General features: G+C 36.8%; 1 protein-coding gene across 3 annotated transcripts in view; it reads left to right on the top strand.

Annotated features, from left to right (window-relative positions):
- The window catches only part of KLHL15 (kelch like family member 15), a 32,568-nt gene that overhangs the window by 4,349 nt on the left and 9,556 nt on the right, over positions 1 to 18,663 (top strand). Inside the window, exons 1-2 of one of the 3 annotated variants that reach the window (XM_032619521.1) lie at positions 2,088 to 2,140; positions 7,821 to 8,532. In XM_032619521.1, the coding sequence (XP_032475412.1) occupies positions 7,828 to 8,532 (705 nt within the window). In that variant the 5' untranslated portion in view covers positions 2,088 to 2,140; positions 7,821 to 7,827. Of the gene's footprint in view, positions 1 to 2,087; positions 2,141 to 6,074; positions 8,533 to 18,663 lie in introns of those variants that run through there. The other 2 variants (XM_032619519.1, XM_032619520.1) reach the window with 2 other exon arrangements.

The following is an 18,663-nucleotide window of genomic DNA, read 5'->3' as shown; positions in this document are numbered from 1 at the left end:
ATATCTCAGGGTAAAATGACTGCTAATAGAGCTAATAAAGTTAGTCTGTTTTTGGAATTTCTTTCCTTTTAGATTGAGAAGTTGGTTGCTTTGAGATTGTTGAATAAAAGTTTTACTTCACAAGTTACAGAAATTGTGAGAAATTTTACAATTCAGGAATTAATTCTATTTTTATCCTTAGTAAGCTTTGCATTTTCTTTTTAATATGCAAGTATGGCATTTTCTGCATAGGCATTAACATTGGTAGGCTAACAGTTTGAGGATGAAGGTAGTATGAAATAATTCACGGTTTTCATTGGAGATACGTATATTAACCTCTGAGAATCTAGCTTTGTACTGAATAAATTAGGGTTTAGTATGAATTTTCAAGCAGCTGTAGGAGGAATGTGAAAGCATTAAATTATTGCTTATGGCATAAACATGGAGGTTAGTTAATTTTGAAATATCTTCTACTTAATTGCCCAGAATTTTGCCTTCCAATCAGAATGACAGCCTTCTAACTGAAAAGGAAGCATTTAATTTCTTTGCTTTTAATTTCCTGTCCAGTTTTACCCCCAACAGACTTCTTTCTTTACTGGTCACTAGAGAGTTTGAACTGTTAGAAATTTCTGTGATACAAATAGCAGTAATGGTCTTCCAGGGCAGAGGTAGGAAGAGGTTGCTTTGTGTATGTGTGTGTTGTTATTTAGCTCTTGTGCAGTCAGTGGTACTTAAACTTTTTGGTCTCAGAACATCATTGTACTCTTAAAAATTACTGGGATCTCAAAGAGCTTTTATTTATGTGGGTTGTGTCTATTTATACTGATCATATTAGAAATTAAAATTGGGAAGTTTAAAAAAATACTTGTAATTCATTCTAAAAACACATTATATGTTAATAATTAAAATTGGGAAGTTTAAAAAAATACTTACTTGTAATTCATTCTAAAAAAAACCCATTACCTGTTAATCTAAATAACATTTTTAATGGAAAATAAATATTTTCTAAAACAACAAAAAACTTGGTGAGAAGAATGGCATCGTTTTACATTTTTGCAAATCTCTTTAATGTCTGGCTTAATAAAAGACAATAGGCTTCTTATTGGCTTCTGCATTCATATCACATGTAGTATCTGGAAAACACTGAGAGAATGAAAGTAAAAAAGAAAAATCGCTTTTAAAATTATTATTATGGGCTTCCCTGGTGGCGCAGTGGTTGAGAGTCCGCCTGCCGATGCAGGGGACGTGGGTTCGTGCCCCAGTCCAGGAATATCCCATATGCCACGGAGCAGCTGGGCTCGTGAGCCGTGGCCGCTGAGCCTGCGCGTCCCGAGCCTGTGCTCCTCAACGGAAGAGGCCACAACAGTGAGAGGCCCGCGTACGGCAAAAAAAATAAATAAATAAATTAATTAATTAAAATAAAATAATTATTATGAAAATTGTTTTGATCTCGCGAAGTTCTCTTAGGGGACTAAGGCCCCAGTTACACCTGGACCACACTTTGAGAAATGCTATACCAGTCATTCTGATGCATAGAAAATGTGAGGCTTTCTTTTTTCTGTAGTCAGTGCCAAGTTTATGGAACAGGACAAACTCCAGTATTTTCTTTCCTCGTAGTATCAGTATGCCTTATCATTTAGTTTAAGTTGGTTCATCTTTTGAAAAACCCTACCGTTTGAAATTCTGAAGGCCAGGTGTAGAATACAGAAGTGTAGAAGGCCAAGGGTATACAGGTTTATAAACCATGATTTCTCTTAACCTGATGATGTGTTTTGAAAAGTTAGGATACATAATTTTTGTACATTGAGCATTTTGTATGTCAGTAAATATCTTTTCTCAAAGCCCCTTAGCAGATTATTTTTCTCCAGCCCTCATTGATTTATAGTTATTTTTGTTTACTTTTACAGTGATTAGTTCTTATAATTATTAATTTATTCCTTAAATTCCTATAATTCTCTATCTTACACTTAAGATTTTGTATATTTTTCTTTTTGTATTCTTCTTACACTTACCTTTTTCTTGTTGTTTATTTTATTTGCTTACATGTGTGTTTTGTGTTATTTTTGTTTTATTTTAATCTAAATCTCACTTTTTTTTCTTTTCTTTATAGCTTCCAGGGTATGGATTGTGAACAAGTTGGTTTTGTTTCACATGTTCATTTGTAAGTTTGGTTGTTTGACACCTTAAACATTTATGTTATAGATCTGTGCTGTCTGACACAATATAATGCAAGCCACAATATGTAATTTAAATTTTTCTCATAGCAGCAGCTTTAAAAAGTAAAAAACAGGTGAGATTAATTTTAATGTTTTATTTACTCAGTATATCCAAAATATTACCTCAACATGTAATCAGTATTAAACATTTGTATAATGAGATATTTTACTTTTTTTTTTCTAAGTCTTCAAAATCTGGTATTCATTTTACACTTAAAGCACATCTCAGTTTGGTCTAACCATATTTCAAGTGTTCAAAAGCCCCATGGGTAGTGGCTTTCATGTTGAACAGCACAGATACAAAGAGTAGTTACTCTTGTTAGGGCAGAAAAGCCTAAGGAGCCCAGAAAAGCTAGAAAATTATACTTGTGTGTAAGAGAAAAAATGGAAAACAATGCCATTGCAAGTGAGGTCCAGTGTTTTGACTACCAGTACATCTCCTGATCTCTTATAAACTTGCATTGTGATAAACCTTAGGGAGGTATGGCGTCCGTAGAGGGAAGTTTGAAGGGTGTTAAGTTCCTGTGGTTCTGTGGGTGATAAGGAGCATTAGGTAAGAGCTGGACAGGGAAGGCAGCATTGATTGACCTCTGCTGGGGTGCCTCCCTCTGGGCTAGACATGTAACTTATGTCAGTTTATTTGATCATCACCCCAACTCAGTAATAATAGATGATGATTATTCCTAATATATGGATGGAAACTGAGGTCAGGAAGTTAAATTTCTCCAGGTCACACCGATGGTAAGTACTAAAAGCGCTCTGATTTCAAAGATTTTGCTCTTCCTAACCACACTATTTTGTGCTTCTTGCAAATCTAGTCTTAACTCTATTTCTAACTAGTTGTATGACTTTGAAGAAAAATTTCACCTGTGGACGTTAGTATCTTCATCTCTCAAGTTAGAGTTGGCCTGCGTCCTAAGAGACTTTACTGAGAAAATGAGCTGGGGTTTGAAGTGCTGTTGCTAAGGAGAAGGGTTTCTCCAGAATTAAGAGACTCCAGGTCTGGAGTCCTGTACTCGTAACTCACTACCATTTACAGACTATATCATGTTGGTCAGTTAATCACTGAGTATCATTTTCTACTTACATACATGCTTCCTATAAAAGTGTAAGATACTGCTGCTTCTCTAAAGTTGTCTTATTGATAGATGCACCAAGCTTTTTCATGTAGAAAAAAAATTACTGCAAATTTCCCAGCTATTACAAATTAGTTTTAGAAGAACTTTAGATCAGATAAACTTCAGAAATGCATTGCTAAGACTTAAAAAATAGCTATAGTTTATTTACTTTGCATATCTTTATACGTGCTTTACACATCTGTAAAATCATACAAAAAGTAGAATAAATAAGAGTTTTATTACTAAAAATTTTTAGAGATCATCGTGTTGAATGCTTTTATTTTATAGGTGCAGAGATAAGGCCAGGAAAGTTTGAGTAACTTACTCAAAGTATAGCTATTTCTGCTCTAAAACTGTATTAGTTAGGGACCTTGGTTATATGTAGGAAAAACCCACCTGAGGTAGTAAGGGGGGTGATCTATTCTGAGCATGTAAGGATTTCTCTCAGCACCCATGGGTAGGAATAGAGCTGGGCCTAGGAAGTGGAAAAATGAAGGAGTTAGGGAGCACTCCCTGTCCTCTCGTCTTGGCTTTCCTCTTCTTTCTCAGTTGACTGGCTTTCTCTGATACTCAGCCCACATGGCAGGCAGAAGTTGGTGCCCACAGCTTCTCCTTGACATGTTCTAGTTCCAGTCATACATAGTCAGTGCACGTCTCTTTTTCTCTTTCTCTCCTCTTCTTTCTAAATTCTTGACACAGGAGCATTCACCTTGATTCATATTTCCCACCCCAGTCTGACCATATGTAACAGGACAAGATCACAGGGTAGATGCCTGTCTGCTAGGAATCCCACTTGGTGGGCTGGGTGCCCAGAGGAGAGTGGGTGCTCTCCTTACATCTTTAGGGTCTTTTGCCTCACAGCTTATCAATCCTCCTCATTCCCCCCACCCACCCTCCCCCCCCCCCGCTTCTTTGCCCTATGATATTACCACCATATTAAGTATCTGGAACCTAGGTTACTTTTTTTGAGAAAGCATAGTATCTCCTTTAAAATCTTTCCTTTAGGGCTTCTCTGGTGGCGCAGTGGTTGAGAGTCCGCCTGCCGATGCAGGGGACACGGGTTCGTGCCCCGGTCCGGGAAGATCCCACATGCCGCGGAGCGGCTGGGCCCGTGAGCCATGGCCGCTGAGCCTGCGCGTCCGGAGCCTGTGCTCCGCAACGGGAGAGGCCACAACAGTGAGAGGCCCGCGTACCACACACACACACACAAAATCTTTCCTTTAGATGGAATCTTTGTCCGAAAGGTGAATATTAGCTGTTTGAGACCATATCACATAGTGATAACTGTTGAATAGAGAGGGTTACTTTGAAAAGAAGTGAAATGTATGGTATTTTAGGCACTGTCAAAATAACAGATTAATGAAACAAAGCAGTTTCCTCTCAAGTATATGAATGCTCGTGCCCATCCTTCTACTATTAAATCCACATTAACTGTGAGCAATAAATCTTGATGAGTCAGAGTGATAGTTGGTGTCCCTAATGATCCTGAGAAAGATAATGAAATATCAAAATATTCATCTAGTTTAATTTGTTTTTTATTCTAATTATTTTGAAAATTGATAATTAGTGTGATATTGATAGCCTTCTACTGGCCAGAATATTTGATTATTCCAGTATGTTCCTTTTGTTCGCAGTATGCATTTGTGTACATGTGCCTTACATCATTTGGAAAATTCTAAGTTCATTCATTTTACCTTTAAAAATAATTCAGGAAATAAAATCTGATAGCTTACTTTAGTCTTGAACATGTTAGTAAAGTAGTTCTGCCAAGCATTGATTACAGTGTCTAAAATATTTTATATCTGTTTTCCAAATTATAGACAGCGCTTTTGTGTTCTACCTTTCTGAAATGAAAGTATATAGCTTTTGGAATAATGGAGTGCTGATAAAAATTATGATATTAATTTTATCTTGTGCATACTTTGCTGTGTTAGGTAAGTGAACATATTATGTGGGATAATCAATAAGACTTACAGGTAAGTTAAGGACAAAGGGGGAGAAAGAGGCACCTAGAATGCCTCTTGATAAGATGGGGAATACAAAAGAAACCTGATTGGGGAGAGAGTAGAGTTATGATTGCTTAGACACAATTTTGAGATCCCTGTAGGGCACCCAGAGGTATCTAACAGGAGATTTGCTATGTATAGTACTAGTGTAAGGATAGAGATTGGGACAGTGATGGTGAAGGTACTGATAAAGGTAGGTAGTAGTAGAAACCATGGGTTTAGATGTGATCGTTGAAGGAAATACAGTGTTTAGATGAGAGGAGAAAAGGTGCAACAATAGAATCCTAGGGAACACCAGTGTTGAAGGGATAGCTCTCTTAGATAAAAATCCACCTTCTATTGCTCCTTGTTACTTATCATATACACATATCCTGATCTCTCTCTCTCCCCTCCATATTCACTGATGACTGTGGTACCTGGCTAAGACTCATTTTCTCCACCTCTTCAATGTTCACATAAGACCACTCATCCAAAAACTGAGAGGCAAAGTTCCCTGACCACCTAAACTCTTATAACCTCCCCCACCGCTCCATTTTAAAACCTTATTCTCGGGCTTCCCTGGTGGCGCAGTGGTTGAGAGTCTGCCTGCCAATGCAGGGGACACGGGTTCCTGCCCCGGTTCGGGAGGATCCCACATGCCGCGGAGCGGCTGGGCCCGTGAGCCATGGCCGCTGAGCCTGCGCGTCCGGAGCCTGTGCTCCGCAACGGGAGAGGCTACAACAGTGAGAGGCCCACGTACCGCAAAAAAAAAAAAAACAAAACACAACAACCTTATTCTCAAACCTGCTGGGCCTTGCCACAATCAGGAACTGATCCATACCTGAAATCTTTAACTGTCGGCTTCCCAGTCTCTGGCTTAATCTCCTCCCTTTTCATTTGGTCTGTCATCTCCAAACTTTACCTCTGTCCTTCTCCAGCTTAGACCTTCTTTCCTTTCCATGGTTGAGTGTTTGGGTGGACCACGAGCCCTACAGTGAAGCCGCTGGCACCACAGTCACTGCTGGCACCTGCTCTACCTCCTTCAGGGAGGCCATCCTGGCAGCCTCACCACTCTATTACCAGTGCCTTCCCCTTTGTTAACCAAAAGGAGAGCACCTCTGTGTGCCAGGCATTACATTAGATATAGCGGTGCGGTGTATGCCTTTCAGGAATCCCCTCTGCCATATTTTAGAAAAAGGACAGTAGAAAGCCAAGAGAAGGCTTATTAGAAGGTAGGTCATAAGCTATAGAAGAGCATTTTGTTCTAAAAAGAACATAGAAGAGGGTTGTTTTTTGTTTGTTTGTTTTTAAATCAGAAAGCCGAGAAAACTCTCTGTGACCTGCATGAGCCTGTAGGGGAGTTTGTTTACACTGAAGCAAGGTTCCACAGGGCACAGTGGAAAGGGTTGGGAGGGAATTCGTGGATGGGATGATATGTCATTGTGGAGGAAGCTTGGAGCTGTGTGAGGATGAGAGTTGAGGAGAGGATAGATAGTTGGCCTGGGGGGCTTGTCTGGAAAGAAAATTACTTTGCTTCATAAACAGTCTAGTAAGCTGAATTAGTTTATTCTGCTTAAGAGATCTAATTATAATCCCACTATTTGGCTTCGTTTCTCTGATATGCAAAAATGCGGCTTAATTTCCTTTAAAAATTATGTATTTATGTTTTAAATATATAAATAATACATGGTCATTGTTTTTAAAAATAAGGTTAATGAGGTAAGTAAGAAGGAAAAGATAAACCTCAAAGTTTCCTGAAGTCCCACTACCCCAGGGACATCATTTTGGTATATATTCCTCCAGACTTTTTCTCATCTAAACATATATATATATATATGTATATGTATATTTAATTTTTGAAAATATACTGAGTATACTGCAGTTGCCTGCTTTTTTTCCCACATAACAACAATACCTAGTAAATATTATTTCTCAGAATAGGTAGATTGCTGCCATCATTTTTAGTTGTTATAGTAATCCATTGTAGGACTGTACTGTATTTATTTCTATTGTTGGGCTTTTGAATACTTTCCAGTTTTTTATTATAAATAAGGTTAGAAAGAAAAACCTTGTGTGTGCAAGTTGGCATATGTATCTGATTATTTCCTTTGGGTAAGTTTCTAGGAGTTTTCAAGGTCAACAGTGTACTTTTTGGTTTAATTTCTTATCTCTTTTTCTCATGATTTAGTATTTAGCTGAGAAATCCTTTTTGGTTGATAATTTGGGGACATGTTTAAATATATTTGGTAAACAGTGTAAAATCACTGGGATAGGCATATATTTGTAAGTTAACAATTTACCATTGTTGAATAGATATTTAATAGATTTTTTCCCCCAGGTAGGGAAGCCAAAAATATTAGCCCACAAACCTTTAAGCTGTTTTCTTCTAAAGGGTTTGTACGTGTAGGACTTAGGCAGTGGAATTGAGATAATTATAAAAACTTTTTAAGCTCTAAGTTAATAATGTCTTCAGAATGCATGGAAATGATTAACACAGTTTTCTTTGATTACTTTTTTTCCAGGTGATTCATGGCAGGGGACGTGGAAGGATTCTGTTCCTCCATCCATGACACCAGTGTCTCTGCTGGGTTCAGAGCACTGTATGAGGAGGGATTGCTTCTTGATGTCACTCTGGTTATTGAAGATCATCAGTTCCAGGCCCATAAAGCACTCTTGGCCACCCAGAGTGATTACTTCAGAATTATGTTTACCGCAGATATGAGGGAGCGAGATCAGGACAAAATTCATTTAAAAGGTCTAACTGCTACCGGTTTCAGCCACGTCCTTCAGTTTATGTACTATGGAACTATAGAACTGAGTATGAGTACTGTTCATGAGATTCTTCAGGCTGCCATGTATGTTCAACTTATAGAAGTGGTGAAGTTCTGCTGCTCTTTTCTATTAGCAAAAATCTGCTTAGAAAACTGTGCAGAAATTATGAGACTCTTAGATGATTTCGGTGTAAACATCGAGGGAGTCAGGGAGAAGTTGGACGCCTTTCTGCTAGACAACTTCGTACCACTCATGTCCAGGCCTGACTTCCTGTCTTATCTGAGCTTTGAGAAGCTCATGTCTTACTTGGATAATGATCATCTGAGCAGGTTCCCAGAGATAGAGCTGTACGAGGCTGTGCAGTCTTGGCTGCGGCATGATAGAAGACGCTGGAGACATACCGATACCATCATTCAGAACATCAGGTTTTGTTTGATGACCCCATCCAGTGTTTTTGAGAAGGTTGGTGCATTTGAAAGCAATAGACAGGACTCATCGTTTAGCTAATAAGGCAGTATGTCTTTATAGATAAGATTCTCAGGCTTGGTCAGGAGCCAGAAAGAATGAATAGTTTTTAAGAATAGTTATGTGTAAGAAGTCTAATTTGTTGTAGCTTTTGTATTTAGGTTTTTTAAAACACATTTTGTGGGTGAAAGATGGACCAGGTAGGTGGTAGAATAGTTTCACTTTGAAAGTACTTTTAAAGTTGAAGCATAATTATTTAACCCCAAATATTATAAGTTTGCTTTAGCTTCTCTTTCTTTTCACAGAGTAATTAAATTTGAACTGGGTCCGTCTAGCTCTCTTTTCAAAAATGCATTTAAGTGAATCATGCTGAAATTAGAGTTGAGGGGAGTTTTGTAGTTCTGAATGATAAGTATTAACACAATTTCGTATTCCTCTAAAATGTAGTGAGGAAACATAAAATAGCTCTTGAAAACCAGTAGGCCCTGGCACTGATTTTCTTCCCTACTCTTGCCTAGTTCTGCGCCTCCCCGTCCGTCTCCCCCAGCCCCCTTCACTGTGAATACTAACTAAATTTAATCTTGAAAACATATGTTTGTCTAAAATCGTTGTTTTGGCATTTCTAAACAAGTAGACTATAGATCCTCTATCTACATTGATCAAATATCCCTGTGCACATTTTACCATGTAATAGTTCTGCTGTCTTAAAATTGTCTTTCTCCAAAACAGCCTTGGCCTTTTTGCATGTAAGCATTTTTCATTTTTATATCAGAGTCTCAGTTGTGATGCTCTCTTGCCCAAAGGAGAGAAAGCAGTTTCAGTAATTGCTTAACTTAATTGGTTTCTAATCACATGGTTACCTCTGGCGCTCTGTTTATCTCTTGCATCTTTTCTTCTTTCTAGAAAGCACACTTAAAGCTTTGGTCGACACCCTTCATGTTAGGTGGTTCCTCAGCTTTAGTTACCAGACCTGGTGATAAAAATATAATATTTGCAAAGGAGGGTTGTTTACACCATTTGAAAAATAAACAAATTTGCGCCTTCGAATAACACTCAGCAGCCTGGCATGTCTTTTTTTTTCCCCTCTGAAATGCTGTGAAATATCATTAACTTAAACTTTTACTAGATAATTCAGTTTTGTAGGATTTTATCTTTATTCTCAGAATGTACTGATATGACAAATAATTGAAACTAAAGAATACATTTCTTAATTATTTTTTGTTCAATGATAATCAGCCCCACATCAACAATGTAAATCATTTTTCTCTGATGTTTTGATTTTTTTCCTTACTATTGTTTTTATTGCTCTCTTTTCCTGGGGAATCCTGTTTTGTCTTTACATGTTAGATGGAAATGCTTTCCCACTATTAAAGCAAACAAACCCCCCTCAACTTCAGTCTAGATGGAAGTGCTCATGAAATAGAGAATAAAATTTTCCCTCTTGTAGGACATTATGATGGATAATTGATAGCAGTAAATGATTAAGTGCTGAGCTGCAGAGCCTTTTTATATTCCAACTATCAGTTCAGGGTGGTCAATAGTGACAGTGGCTGGAAGTTAATACCATCAGGTAATTTTGTAGTTTGTTTTTTTTTTCCATCATCTTCTTTCTTTCTTTCTTTTTTTGTTTTTTTTTGGCCGCACTGCGCGGCTTGTGGGATCTTAATTCCCCCGACAAGGGATCGAAGCATGGAGTCCTAACCACTGGACCGCCAGGGAACTCCCAGTTTTGTAAATCATATAAAACAACACTTGTACCTTCTGATGGTTCTGTTTGCATATATAGCGTAGGATGTGGTTATTACTTATTGGCCAGGTATTGGGAATCTCATCAGAATAAAAATGTTGTTAAGGCTTCCTTCTTGAATTAATTTCTTACAAAAACTTAATAAGGCCCTGGCTACAGAGAAATCTTTCTGTTTTTTATAAATCTTCCAGTTTTATTTGTGATACTGGTAAGGTAAATGGAAGGGAAGGTAGTTGGTGATTCTTGTCTTAGCAGTGTGTGAGAGATAATGTTTATCAGAGGAATGTGTTGTAAAACACTAAGCAGATTTGAGACCTTATCTCTAGAAATTAAACTTCAGAAACTAGAATGGAAAATTTGGTTGGGGAATAAGAATTTGGACTATTTTACACCATACTGTTTTGAGCTCCTTGAAAATAGGGCCCATCTATTTTTCCTGTACTCGGCACTCTGCAGGTCTCAAACAAGGCCATTTTAAAACCATTATATATGCATGGAACCAGAAAGGGCACAGAAATAAAGACATAGTACATCTGTGCTGGTCCTTTTTTAGTATGAGGATCTACATGGGGAAAAGTGTAGGCAGTTTTGATTTGTGGTTTTATCCTATTTTGCTGAAATTTAGAAAAATGGAATGTTAATATGCACTTTTTAGCTTTCAATTTTTAAAAACTATTAGACTTTGTAAACATACAAAAAAGCTGAAGGAACAGTAGAATGATTACCCATAAACATATCTTGTAGGTTAATAGTTGTTGTCATTTTGCCACCCTGTTTTTAGATAGAGAGGAGAGTGTGTGCCTTTATGTTAAATTTTTGTTTTTTGCTAAACCATTTCAAAGAAAGTTGTAGATGTGATGTTTCCTCCTTAACTACTTCAGCAAGCATCTTATCTCCCAAGAGTGAGGAAATTCTACATAACCATAATACCATTATTGAAATTAACAGTCATCCCTTAATATCTGTAATATCCATTTCATTTTCTGATTTTCTCAGTTTTCCCCAAAATGTCTTTTTTAAGCTGTTTCTTAAAGATTGAATCAAGGTTCATACAGCACATTTGTTATTACGTCTCTCTTTAAATCTGAAATTGTCTCTCCTTTTTCTCGTTTATGATGAGGATGCTCAAACATACAAAAAGTTGAAAGAATAGTATAATGAATACCTATATAGCTGTCACCTAGATTCAAGAACTGTTAACATTTTACCATATTTTCTTTATGTACATTTTTTTTCCTTTGCTGAACGTTTGAAAATAAGTTGAAAACATCATGACATCTCATCCCTTAATACTTATTAGCATGCCTCTCGTAAGAATAAGAACTTTTTCCTACCCAGGTTCAATACCATTCCACCCAGGAAAATTAACAATAAGACCCTGATAACATCTAACAGCTAGTTCATATTCAAAGTTGTCTCCCAAATGCCCTAGAATCCAGTCATGGTTTACACATTGCTTTTGGTTATCATGTCTGTTTAATCTTTCTTAAAGAATCTAACACAGTCCCCCACTTTTTTTTTTTTTTAGAAAGATCAGATTACCAGTTGTCCTAGTGTGTCCCCACATTCTGGATTTATCAGATTATTTCCTTGTGTTGGTGTTAACTTAGTTCTTCTCTTCCTTATATTTCCTGTTAACACACCTACTTTTTAGCATCGTGTATTTTCAGGAACAATTACAGGAAAATATTGTTGTAATGCCAGAGAAAGTCCTGGAAAACCACTTAGCAACTCTGATCAAACTTAGAATTTGCCATTCTTTTTTGTATTAGGAGGCTAAGTAGCCCATTCCTATGACTAAAATCATCAAGGACTTTATTCACACTATTCTGCATTAGGTTCCTTTTAGATTCATAAAATTTCCCTCCCTTTAAAAAAAAATGTGGAGCCCTTCCATTCAATTTATTGGAATTAAAACTAGCTAAAATGTCAAAATTAAAAGATTATTCTTTCTTATTAAAAAAGTAGTGTATCTCTAGAATCATGCTGTTCAGTACAATCACTGCTTGTGGCTTTTGAATACTTGAAATGTGACAAGTCTGATTTGAGATTTCAAAGGTTAAGATGACAAAAAGGATATAAATTACCTCATTACTAACTTTTATATTGATTATATGTTGAAATGATATTTTGGATATATTGGGCTAAAATACATTGTTAAAGTCAGTTTCACCTTTTTGCTTATTAAACTATGGCCACTAAAAAGTGTAAAAATTACATCTTTGGCTCACATTTGTGGCTCAGATTATGTTTCTGTTGCACAGCGCTGCTCTACAAGTTCAGGGAGTAAGTTGTGCTCTAGAAACTCTAAGTATGCATACATTAAACAGCCTTTCTCACTTATTTAACCCTCTCCTGGATCCTTAGCCTTTAGAAATGTTCTGTACAGTTTAGTGTTAAGTGAACCTTCCTTAACTATTCTGTGGAATGGCTGATGAAGATAAGTATAGCATCTTTGTCAGAATCCTTTTCCTGGCCTCAGGAAAATAAAAAGTGATTGAACAAAGCTTCGTGAAGAAACCTTTAGAGATTTTAATTCTTCCTTTGGTAGTAACGATCAGATCTGAGCAATGGCTTTGTAAGGGGCCATTCTGCCTCTCCCTAAGGAATAGCCCCCACTGATTCCAGGGACCCGAATCATGCCCTCTAGCTGTGTCGAAATCTTTGGGTTTATTCTTCTGCGGTATCTTTTCCCCCTAGTCGTCTACTGGATTTTCTCCCCAGCTGAAAACAGACTGTCTTAACTTTTGAACTGACTCTGGGACAGGATCATCACCCAAGAGACCAAGACTTGCCAGATTTCCTCACCAAGTTCCTTAGAGGCAGTGATTCTACTTGTCTGAACACCTTACACTTATATGCCAGGCCTTGCACTGAGTGCTCTACACATAGGTAGAGTCTGCAGGTTATTTCTGCTTTGTAGGTAAGAAAACAGGCTCAGAAGAGTTAGGAGTCTTATCCCAGATTAAGTGGCACTGTCCAGACTGGAACCCGGGTCTGCTTGCTTCTCAGTCCAAGCTACTAGAGTAGGGAGAGGACCCTCATGTGCAAGAAGCATATAGTTAACCCTGTGGGCCTGCTTGGGTGGTTTAGAAGTTGTTACAGAGCTGTGAAAATTCTAACATGTTTGCATGAACAAAACATAGCCTAAGAATTTTAATGGCACTGAAAAAAGTGTGAGATGTGGGAACACTGTAAGGTGTGAAAGCAGAATTCTGGAGTTTTCCCTGTATAATCGAGGAAAGCTGAAAATTAAGGATCTTGTCCTTTTGACATAGTTGGTTAGGAGTATGACTCATTTTAACTATAGTCCATTCTCAGTTTTAATACTAGACTTCAATCTCAGTTTTTACGTAATGCAAATGTCTGCGTCATGTATTTTTACTAACTCTAACGGTCTTTGCATCTGTTAACAGAGATAAGGCCTGACATTTGTCATTCTGAATTTCAGTGATGTGAAGATTTAAATAGTTTAAACTTTGGTCTTTTGGTTTTTAAAAAACAATTATTGCTTTATTGAAAACATTTTATTAAGTAAATGTATATTTGGCAAAATGCCTCTTTTACTTTTTTGTACAGAAAAGATCTTTTTAGCAAAATTGTTAAATTATTCATTAAAATACCCATATGTTGATTTTAATATTTTTGTGACATTTTAATATTTTTGAACCCAGGGCATCTTCAGTATCATAAATATGCATAAGGTAAGATCTAGCATATTAATGATCCCCTTAGAAGTTATATTGATCATAATCATAAGATCTTACAATTTTTCAAAAGGAAAGAAAATTATTTTTTAAGGAATCAGATTATATAGATGAATTCTGCTTTATTCCAAATATTTTGTTTTATAAACTAGCTCATGATATTCAGATACCCTAATGTGCTTTTTTCCCCCTAGCCTGTTAAATGTAATTCACCAAACCCCCCCAAATTAGGTTTATTTAACTTTTGAAGAGCAAAGCTAATGTTTTAATGAGAGAAGATGTTAGTTCTCCTTCATTGAGAATATATTTGGATTTAGCAAATCATATCTGCATTTTATAAGTTTGTTGTTATAAGGATATTTACAACTTTGAGATAATTTTGATAGTCCATTGAAAAAAGATAAGTTCATTACTAGTGAGTATTAATCCTAGGATTAGAGTGAAAATGCTTCAGAAAGGCTAACACTTTTTTTTTTTTAATGTCTTTTACTTAAGGACCAGAATTTGTGGCTTTAAAAGCTACAGTTTAAAATGGGGTAAGGTGTCCTGGACTCACCTTGAAACTGATAGAATTTAAGGATTACAAATTAAGTATCCAAGTATACCTTACTAAGACCCTTAGTACCTTCCTAAGAACATGGTAGCTCTCAGAACTGGTCTTCACAAAGCACTGATAATCTTCCAAATATTTCTCTATCAGCATAGTTGGTTTATATAGCATTAACAATGGACTATGACACATAAGGAAATTTATTCTTAACGTGTCGTGCTTGGGTGGTGCGATATCTTGGTTGAGGCACAACCCACTTGGTAATGAAATTGCCTGGGCAAGGACACATCTATGTAAAAATGTAGGGGCTGTGTACCCCTCAGAATTCCTTCACTTAGGCACTGCAACATGATTTGACTAATCTAGCATTTGACCAATCCAAAATTTCTGTCCAGAAACCAAACCATTAACTTTAGTGTTACCACAGTTTAGCCCCAAAACTCGAAAAAAGTAATTATTTCTAATGACTTAAACTACAGCCAGACAAATCTAGAGGAAAAAACAAATTTCCCTCTAACCCTCACAGTTTTAGAAGAAACAAGCAGTGCTGTATTTGACAATAAAAATATTTTTTAGAAGACAGTAACTTGGATTTCCAATGTGAAATTTGATTAGAATTTCTAATAAGCTTGAGTTGTTTTTGAAAAAGTTTTAAATCCTCTTCATATATTAAATAGTACTTATACAGCTATAAACTTGAAATTACTTAACAATCAGCTCACTTGCCCCTTGGAGTGAAAGCACAGAGATTAGCAGGTTTTTGTTTGAAACTAGGTCAGTGGGTTAAGCGTACTTTCTCAGTCAATGTCTTTTTCTGCATCAGTCTCTTTTTTATCGACCCCTCCCTCCCAGCCCCATGGACTTGGATGATTGTGATTAATACATGTGCACTTCTTTAAAAATCACCCAAGGTGTTTTTCTCCTCTCCAGTCTTCTGCCCTTTGCGTATAGATATGGACTGCTCTTATTTTCCACCTTTGACTTGCATTCACTCCAGGTTCCTGGAGTTGACTAGGTGTTGACTGCTGTGAAATCCCCTGGGAAAGAGACTATTAGAAGGTTGTATTAAGCTGGTAGGAACCTACTGAAAATGGGAGTTAAAAAATTCAACCTACCTTGCTGATTTTCCTTTTAAATAAAAGGGAGATGAAGACAAAAGCATAGAATTGGAAACTAACTGTGGAGTAACAGGAGAGGAAGACATGGAATGGGGACAGCCACATTTACTTGTAAAAGGAGAAAATCTTTTTAATGAATTGGGAAATAAAGAGAGGGAGAGAAACCAAATGATACGCAGAAATCGAAAAGGATCAGAGAATTCAGAAAATGACTGGAGAAAAGGTTAGGAGCAGGAAAGGAACCAGGGGGGTATATTAAGATTTTAGGCTTTAAAGTTTTAATTCTCAATATTTACCCAGAAAATGTTACATGTGTCATAGGTAAGCCTTGCTCATTCAGAAGTTAGTTCTAGGATTAAACCTTTTATTTGACTTTCCTTCTGCTCTTCCGTATTTATAAATAAAATATTGACATAGTTGAGAGTATTTCCATAAGTAGGGAAAAATTGTGTAAAAAAAGTTGTGAATTCTAGAACTTAGTTGTACTATCTACATATTAGTGTAATCAGGTGATAAGATATTCTTAAGTCTTTTACATTATTTTCTACCTTTTAGGCTTGTGCACTCATTTAATTTCTAGTGGTGCTCTATTACTGTTGTACCAAAATTGGAAGGAAATTAGACTTTCTAAGCCTATTTATTTATCTATCTGTTTGTTTATTTTTGGCCTTGCAGTGCAGCTTGTGGGGTCTTAGTTCCCCGACCAGAGATCGAACCTGGGCCCTTGGCAGTGAAAGTGCCAAGTCCTCACCACCGGACCCCCAGGGAATTCCCTAAGCACATTTATTTATTTATTTATAATTAATTTTTATTGGAGTATAGTTGATGTACAATGTTGTGTTAGTTTCTGCTGTACAGCAAAGTGAATCAGTTACACATACACATATATCCACTCTTTAGATTCTATTCCCATATAGGTCATTACAGAGTATTAAGTAGAGTTCCCTGTGCTATACAGTAGGTTCTTACTCGTTATCTATTTTATATATAGTAGTGTGTGTATATGTCAGTCCCAATCTCCCAGTTTATCCCTCCCACCCGCCCCCCTTTCCCCCTTGGTAACCGTAAGTTTATTTTCTACATATGAAGCACATTTATTTTTGAGTTAAATATTTTTCACTATCTATAGAAAAGTTGAAGGGATAGAGGACTCACCAAATTGTGCTGAAACTCTTATAAGAATATTGTCGTGAGGGAGTCCTTTCCCTTTCCCCCATTTGCCCTGGTCACTTGCCTTCTGAAGCTGTCAATACCTTAGACTCTTGCCTACTTGGAGCAGACAGGATGTGTAATCCTTTTTAAAATTTGTTTTAACTGTTTGGTATTTGACTGCAATTATAGTGTTATTGAGAGGATTTGTGCTTAACAGGAGCTAATTTTTTAAAATAGCCTTATCCCTGGTCATTATTCAGTTTTTCAGGACAAAGGGATTAATTAAAGGTACTTTGTAACTAGCTTTTTTTGTGTCACATAAATCAATACAAGCTTCAGTTCTGAGCATGATTTTTTTTTTTTTTTTTTTGCGGTACGCGGGCCTCTCACTGTTGTGGCCTCTCCCGTCGCGGAGCGCAGGCTCAGCGGCCATGGCTCACGGGCCCAGCCGCTCCGCGGCATGTGGGATCTTCCCGGACCGGGGCACGAACCCGTGTCCCCTGCATCGGCAGGCGGACTCAACCACTGCGCCACCAGGGAAGCCCTGAGCATGATTTTATAAATAAACCTCTGATACCAGGGTAGATGCTTTTGCAGTACAACATATAAAGACTTCCACATTTTACTGAATATCAAAATTAATATCAAATATAGCTGTGGTTCCCAAAGACATAATTTGTTTTCGCACTAAAGCTCCATGACAGTAACTGCTTTATTTCTGGGTATTTCTTTTGAGAATACTGAATCATGGAGGAAGGATGATAAAACTGACAGCCAAGACTCAGTCTTCCTTCCACATGACACCTTATACTCATTGTTGCAAAAATTAGGTTAGCAGTTTTGGATGTAGGAGGGCCAGAGAGATGTCTGTTCGTGCAACTTACACCTTTTATAAAGGGAAAATACCTAAACTGAAGGCTCCATGGTCACACAGTGACTTGGGGACAGTGTCAAGTCTAAAACCTGGGATCTTGAGTTCAGAGATTATTCTAACCCTCAGTCTTCACCCCTCCCACCTCCCTACAACTGGATAAACTAATCAAAGGCCTTTTGTTTCTTTGGTTTAGTATATTGGGCATTTAAAAAATCCTTTTGAAAGGTGAAACAGCTGATAATACCTTAAATTGGCTGGCTGAAAGCCTAAAATAATTTTTTAAACTATAGCCTGTTTTAGTAGATACTTTTAAATTGTAGATTTTTAATCAAATAAAGGTAGTAAGCTGTATGGAAATGCCTGTTTTAATTATATTGCCTGCTTCATTTTAATTCTTTCAAAATTAAGAGCAGTATAAACAAATTACCTTTAAAAGTTAAAAAGTTAGTAAGTGGATTATATAACATTTTGACAGTGAGAAGAGAATCATGGAATTTTTACCCAGTGCTAATGGCTAGCTATTATTTCTTTGACTTAATAAACATATTTAGAGGAATCACATTCAAAGTTATTAATTTCTCACATTTTCTCTACACGCATATGTGCATGCACACAATTTCCTTAAACCAAAAGATTTAAAATGTTCAGATCACTGTTTTTAAGAGGTAATAAATACTTTCACTTCAAAATGCTTGTCATAATACAACTTTTTTAAATATCAAAGCAAGAAAAGTGATAATCTTTCCAAGTTTTAAAATAAGACAGCTTTTTAAATCCTAGGAAGGATAAGGAAAGTAATTCAGAACATGAAAGAAATGTCATTCTTTCCATCTTTCTTTTGAGAGAGCCTGATACACAGATAGTTAAACTGTTATATGAGGAGCAAATGATGAGAGAAATGCTTTCTCTGTGAAAAGATGAGCCACACGTTTCTGTTTGGATAGCTCCCTTCATTAATGCATTTTAAGTGATTCCATTCA

Source organism: Phocoena sinus, chromosome X, assembly GCF_008692025.1.
Source record: "Phocoena sinus isolate mPhoSin1 chromosome X, mPhoSin1.pri, whole genome shotgun sequence".
NCBI lineage: Eukaryota > Metazoa > Chordata > Mammalia > Artiodactyla > Phocoenidae > Phocoena > Phocoena sinus.
The sequence above is the reverse complement of the archived record's forward strand: the minus strand, read 5'-3'. Positions and strand labels throughout refer to the sequence as shown.